Raw genomic sequence first — 7,500 nt, forward strand, 5'->3', positions numbered from 1 at the left:
TCCATCTCCCGCAGACACACTTACACACACACACACACACACACACTCATACAGTGCACACACACGCACACACACACGCACACGCACACACACACACACACACACGCACTGACACACACACACTAGAGGTGCTCCGATCACCATTTTTTGGGTCCGATCACCAATACCGATCACCAAAAATCTTTATCTGCCGATTACCGATCATTGCCGATCACAAAAATGATTTCCTATTTTTTTAATAGCCTATTAATTATCCTTATTGAATACCATTTCTGCCTATAAACCAATCAATCTTAATTTGCACATGTCTATTATTAGGCTATTATTATTATTATTATTATTATTATTATTATTATTATTATTATTATTATCTTTCAGACTAGTGTTGGTAATACAGTCTACAGTATTAATCAATGTATAAGTTATTGCATAGAATAACTAAACTATTTAAGATTGAATTGAAACTGAAACATTACATCAAATAGTCTTCCACATACGAGAAAAAAACAACATGTCGCTTTAAATGAGCAGCCTCGTGAGGAGAGCCCCTCCCCTCTCTGTCACCGTCCACAGTTGCAGTGCTCCACTACCGTTCTGAATCTCTCTCTCAAGTTTTAACCACATCTGTCGCCGTTTGGTGTTTCAGCGACTATCAAACTAATCGACTGACTGCCAATTACAACTTTGAAAACAACAATTGACATGTTTGTGCTGACAACGTGAAGTTGTCGCGTGCTGACCAAGGCAACTACACAGGTTATAACGTAACATGGCTCACTGGCGAGTACTCAATCGCAAATTACATTGTCACTCAGGTAAACGGCGCATGGATCGGAAAATCAGATCATTGTTGATGCAGATATGGTTATGAATGGTGGAAATGAAGGGGGGAATGGCGAAAAGTTATAGACAAGCAAAGATGCCTTCTTTTGGTGCAGTTGCAGCTGTGCAGAGCCAGCGCCTACATGCAGCGCCAGGTGTAAAGGCAAATGGTTGCGTGAGGAATTTAATATCTCTCGATCGGTTTTTTGATCGGCATGTTTTTCCGATCACCGATCAGGCTATTTTTGGCCATTATCGGCCGGTCATGATCGGCAGCCGAGCAATCGGAGCACCTCTAACACACACACACACACACACACACGCACTGACACTATATACACACAAGGCTTCTCTACACAGAAGTATGCACACAAGCACACACACACACACACACACACACACACACACACACACACACACACACACACACACACACACACACACACACAGGCACGTGTGCACACAAACTTACACACAGTGGCACCATGAAGCCCCTCTAAACTATCTCCTGTGCTGTGGCTTCCTAAAAAGCACTCTCATCCCCCCACCCCACCGTCCATGTCTCCGCCCCGACGCAGCGCACTGCAAGCCAGCCCCTTGTCAGAATATTGCTTTTCAAATGCCAGCCACTAATATAACCAGCATGTTTGCTCTGGCGTTTGTGTCTTCTCTGCACGTGCACCGTCGGATAGATAGTGTCTGTCGAAGCAGAGGCTGCAGAAATAAACTGCCAAAAAAGAGCAGGAGGAGGAGGAGGAGGAGTAGGTAGCATCAGGGGAAAAACACATTATTAGAAAAGAAATATAGTTGGAGATACGTACGCACAGAGTGGATGAGCGAACGAGGGAGAGAGAACGGAAGAGAGAAACGTATGGAGAGGTGTAGAGATGGAGTGAGGGAAAGGGCAAGAGAGAATGGGGGATGACAACATTCAGGTAGGGGGAGATAGTGGAATTGAGTGAGAGGGGAGGGAAACCAAGGGAGAGGAAACGAGAGGGGAGGGTAGGTAGATAGGGAGGGGTGAAGAAGTGTAAGAAAGAGGTAGAGAGACCGTGGGGGGTGACAAAATTCATGCAGCGAGAGATACAGGGAGAAAGAGGGAGTGAGAAGTACATCGAAGGAGAACAAAATGAGGGAAGGAGAGGAGGTGAACAAGTCTAAGAAAGAAGTAGAGAGCGAGAGAAAGAGAGGGACGAGGCCTGTTTTCCTGCAGATAAAGAGAGAGAGAGAGAGAGAGAGAGAGAGAGAGAGAGAGAGAGAGAGAGAGTGGCCTGCTGCAGATGCTGCTGTTCCTTCTCCATGTTGTCGTAGCTGCTGATTAGGTGTGAAAGCTCAATCCTGTCCGCTGTGCAATCCTGTCCGCTGTGCAATCCTGTCCGCTGTGCAATCCTGTCCGCTGTGCAATCCTGTCCGCTGTCCCTGCTCTCCTCCTCCATCGCTATCGTAGCAGTAGCAGCAGCAACACACAGTCAGCAAACCACAGCAGCCATCACTGATAAGCAGCAACAGGTCCCCCTACTATACGGTTCCTCTCTCAGACAGAGATGCAGGGATGTAACAGGTAGGGACAGCACAGCAGGCGGGGGGTTGGGCGGTACCCATGATGGGGGCTCTCCACCCTCGGGGACAGGGGTTCCCAAACATTGACCATGACCAGCCCCCCCCCATTCTGGTAGATTCAAGCCAAACCATACGGTTCAATATGATGTCAGTCCACCCTATGGGTTAGAAACGGGATGGTTGGAGTGCGAGTCGAAGCGGGTTAGCAAATACATTTGGCAATAGTATCTATGGGGAGGGAAGAGGAAGGAGAAAGACAGAAGAGACATTTGGAGCCATGTGCCCCTTTTGCGAGTCTGTATATCGGAAACTTGCATTTCAATGTCTATCTTAATGAGGGTACACAAATTGTGTGTGCATCTGAACATGTCTGTTGTGGTTAGTGCATTGCGCACACACACACTGTGGAAACCTAGAAACATCAGAAGCAGGTGATAGCAGAAAAGAGAAGGGAAGGGTAGAGAATAGAAGAGGAAAAAAAGAGAAGAGAAGAGAGGGGAAGGGAAGAGAAGAGGGTAAATGCTGAAAGGCTCAGTGGCTCCTTTGAGATAGCTAACTAGCACATGCAGCAGGACTACACTAGACTTGAACTGAACCCTGCTGTTGGAGAAAGGATGGAAAGCCTACTCAGTGAGTGTGTGCGCACATTCGTGTGTGTGTGTGTGTGCGTGTGCATGCCACTTTGTGTGCGTTCGTCTGTTCCTGAACATATTGCACTCCACTTTAGACTTGTAAATCCTATTTTTGGTGAGGGCAAAGACATCTGTGTGTGTGTGTGTGTGTATGTATGTGTGTGTGTCCCTGTGTGTGTGTGTGTGTGTGTGTGTGTGTGTGTGTGTGTGTGTGTGTGTGTGTGTGTGTGTGTGTGTGTGTGTGTGTGTGTGTGTGCGTGTGTGTGTGCGTGCGTGTGTGTGTGTGTGTGTGTGTGTGTGTGTGTGTGTGTGTGTGTGCGTGCATGCGTGTTCGTGCATGCTTGCACAAGTTTTTGTGAGCAATTGCACACTTCTTAAGATTTGTGAATCCTGTTTTTTCAGAGGGCATAGAATTCTCACTGTGTATCTCTGTGTGTGTGCATGTTTGTGTGTGTGTGTGTGTGTGTTTGCGTGTGTGCGTGTGTGCGTGTGTGTTTTCAGCCGGATGAAAGCTCTCTCGACTTCTCCTCCTGTATTCTTCGGCCGGGCATCAAGAATGCCAAGGAGCTGGCCTGTGGAGTATGCCTTCTCAATGTGGACTCTCGCAGCAAGGTATGCTTAACGCGCACGTGCACACCCATGCACACACACACACACACACACACACACACACACACACCTAAAGTATAAAGTACACACCTCTCACTCCATATCCCCCAACTCCATCAAACAGACGATTGAATAGGCGTGGAGTTTTCAGCAGGCAGGCAGGCAGGCAGGCAGCCGGGTATCTCGGCAGACACCCTCCCCTCCGCAGCTATAAATAAGCTGTGCTAACTCTGTATCATACAGGTCCCAGATGTGTGTGCCGAGGCTTGTCAAGTCTTGCCGTGTCAGTCTACACATACACGCAAACGCGCACGCACACATACACACTATCCTCAAGACAAGCACGCACACACACACACACAAACACACTTTCCTCAAGACACACACACACACACACACACACACACACACACAAACACACACTTTCCTCAAGACACACACACACACACACACACACACACACACACACACACACACACACACACACACACACACACACACACACACACACACACACACACACACCCTCCTCAACATGCCCCTGGGTATAACAGGGCGGAGCTCAGTTGATGGTGCTCCTCGGCGCTCTGATAAGGGCTTCAGAACACATGACCATGTTCATCACTGGGAGAGGGAGGAAGTGCAATAATGTGTCTAATGTAACACTAACAAACGCTGATGTCATGTCTGATCTCCTCACCTCTCGCAGAAGAAGGAAGACAACGGCAAATTTGGACGCCTGTTTAAAAGAGTATGTTTGGGGTTCGGTGGGGGGGTTTGTTTTTTTGAAGCGTGCACTGTAAAAAAGATGTTTCAGTGTTAATCCAAGACGTGGAGAGAGGTGAAATGAACACTAACGGTGTTGGTCCTGTTCTCTAAGCGCTGGTTGAACACTGAAGCATTTACTCTGCACGGGCTGGTTGGCTTTGGAGCTGGGGTAGGTTTGCTCCGCGGCTGAAGTGTCAAAGTGACCCATCGTCCCTCCTCCGTAGAAGTACAGAGAAAAGTGCAAATTGTCATGCGAAAAAACATAAACCGTCTCCTCCATCAGTCCATATGTTTTTATTCTAGTGCAGTTTTAACCTTGGCTCCTGTAGCGAAGGGGAGTAGAGTTGCCCTGCCGGGGACTCAAACCCGGACCTTGTGGGGTACCATACTGGGGAACTGAGACCGCTACACCAAAGTGCCAGGCTCACACACCCACAACCCGTAGTGATGAACACTCAATCACTCTTTGAGCCTTGCTCCATCACAGTTCCTCTGCTCCCTTCTATTAGCTGGCTTTGACTGAACTGCAGTACATCTACTGGCGAAGTCCGAGTGGTAGGCTTGCTGCAGTAGCTTTTGTTCTGTATTTCCAAAATCGTTTCATATATTGCATCATGTTCTATAAATGGTGTAATGGGATCAGAAATAGGACATAAGCCTGATTTGCAATTTTACATATTTGCCTTGTTTCTGCATTCTTAGATATTTTAAGAAACAATCCCTGATGGAAGAGGATTATTGTGATTGCTTTTAATTGGGAACTGCCAGCTACGCGTATTACAGTACAAAAGGATGGCCACATTGTCCGAACATTTGTCTAAATATTCTCTAAAACGTCAAAACATAAATGTGAATTTTTCAACTTTCATGCCCAATATTGGCAATAGGCAATAACCTGGAGACTGCAGCGATTGCAAAAGGCTGCACAAAAACACATTCCAAATATTGTCCACACATGTGTTTGAATGGGTTTTTTCTGTCAGTTCGGTCCGTTCGACTTTCATGGGCCATGACCCACCATGCAGGGCATTAAGATGTTGTGAATCTGCGGCTCCCTGCAAAAGGGCTCGGCTCTGAGAAGAGGCAATAGCCCAGAGGCAGCCTCACTGCACTTAACCGAGGCCATGTACCGACAACATGCTCTCCCAAATCCTATTTAGCCATCACACACACGTACACACACGCGCACGCACACACCGCACACACCCCCACACACACTCTTACACTCTCACACTCTCTCTCTCTCACACATGCACACACACACACACACACACACACACACACACACACACACACACACACACACACACACACACACACACATACACACACACATACACACACATACACACAAACACGCCGCTTAGCCTGCCCTTTCAGAAGCTAGTACAGCATGTTCCTCTTGAGCCAATCGATTCAACTCATACTGGGGGAAAAAAGTAAGAAGGTGAAAGACAGGAAAAAAAGCCAAAGAAAAAACCATTGAAATCCTCTTCAATGTGGCTGGCTGGCTGGCTGGCTGGCCGCTGTAGTGTGTCATTGGTGCCCCGGCGGTGTTGTCTACTGAAAGCCGGGGTCACAGCAAAAAGGAAAATCAATGGGACATCATCGGTTAATCGCATGCCAGAGAGGCGACAGCGACGGCAGTGACGTGCGGGCGGGCGGCAGGCAGCGTACACAAAGTCCAGATGGGTGGATGTCCGTCACGCTCGCAGACTGCAGACAGAGACGACGTTGCACGGCCAAGGACGAGCGCAGAGCAATGATCGGCGCCTCTTGTTGTCAGAGGATGCCACGCGTGTTTGTGTGTATCTGCTGGAGCCGTTTCAGCCGTAACCAGGGGACCACAAATATGGACCGGGCATTTTTGGCATGGACCAACCCCTCACCCCCCCCCCACTCCCCATACTAACAGTGATGATGGGCTCAATCCACTGTATGTTAAGGATGCACGAATGGGCCGCCCCCATCTAAACTGTGGGCCGGTCTCTAAAGAGTGGGACACATCGGCCACTGAGGACTGTCAGCCCACTGGGAAAATGCCCTGCATGCCAGATGACCATGTGTGCCAAATCTGCAGGATTATAATAATTATAATAATAATAATACGCACAATTCACAGAAGACATGTACTTCAATGTGCTTAACAGTTAGATTAGCAACCGTATTAGTAATTAAGTAAAATAAAACTAAATTAAAACATAAAATGAAATGAAATAAATAGAGATCATGCGTTTTGAGAGGAGGGTACGATGTGTCACTTTTGTCACCTCATCATGTTTGGCACGGTGACGGTGACGGTCACGGGTCCAAGGAGAATCATGGAGGCAGCAGTTCGATGTGTATGTATATGCATCGCACTTGTTGCTTCTCACCCACCCTGATCAGAGACACATTTTTTTTATCACGCGGCTCAATCTTATCAACTGTCAATCACAATCACACTAATGCAATCTTTCTTCCTCTCTCTCTCTCTCTCTCTATCTCTGACACTCACTCGGTCATTCCCTGCTCACCATGGAGATTTGATTCCTCCGCTACTTTGATTTATTTCCGTGGCTGACTAATGCTATTCCTCCTCCAAACAAGGTTTGGGAGGTGGGGTGGTTGGGAGACGGCAGGGGGTGGGGGGTGTTTCAAGAGTGCAGGAAAGACTAGATTCTGACTGGCATCATGAAACGGCGTCTCATTTCACGGAAGCACATTCCTGCGTGTTGGTGCGACGCATTTTCTTGTGGAAAGGCAGTGCCATAGAAAAGCAGTTTTGTCACGTGACCAGGCTTGCATTGTACAGCAAGAGGACACATGTAAGAGTGTGGTGTACACATGCCATAGACCATTCAAATCTGCATTGTATTTATATGCGTTGTCATGGTGATACCATGTTGCCAGATCAGGTAGCATCCTTCAGACTCCAGGTTGGGTTTTTGCATTTTAATATGCACCATCTTCCACAGGGCATTCCACCAGGTATTAAACATCCCCGGGACACTCTGTAGTCCATTTGACAGAATTTGTGAATGAGTTAGATGATTTCGTGGCATGTGACATGCAGAAGTGGCATGGTTTACATTCGGTTGGTGGACACACATTGGTCACTGAAAAGTTA

General features: G+C 47.5%; 1 protein-coding gene across 9 annotated transcripts in view; it reads left to right on the top strand.

Moving 5' to 3' along the window:
- The window catches only part of synrg (synergin, gamma), a 104,121-nt gene that overhangs the window by 84,341 nt on the left and 12,280 nt on the right, over positions 1–7,500 (top strand). For 7 of the 9 annotated variants that reach the window (XM_063204968.1, XM_063204969.1, XM_063204971.1 and 4 more), the window contains 2 exons: positions 3,516–3,626; positions 4,333–4,374. In XM_063204968.1, coding sequence (XP_063061038.1) covers positions 3,516–3,626; positions 4,333–4,374 — 153 coding nt within the window. The remainder of the gene's footprint in view (positions 1–3,515; positions 3,627–4,332; positions 4,375–7,500) is intronic. The other 2 variants (XM_063204973.1, XM_063204976.1) reach the window with 1 other exon arrangement.

The sequence above is a fragment of the Engraulis encrasicolus genome, chromosome 8 (assembly GCF_034702125.1).
Source record: "Engraulis encrasicolus isolate BLACKSEA-1 chromosome 8, IST_EnEncr_1.0, whole genome shotgun sequence".
Taxonomy (NCBI): domain Eukaryota; kingdom Metazoa; phylum Chordata; class Actinopteri; order Clupeiformes; family Engraulidae; genus Engraulis; species Engraulis encrasicolus.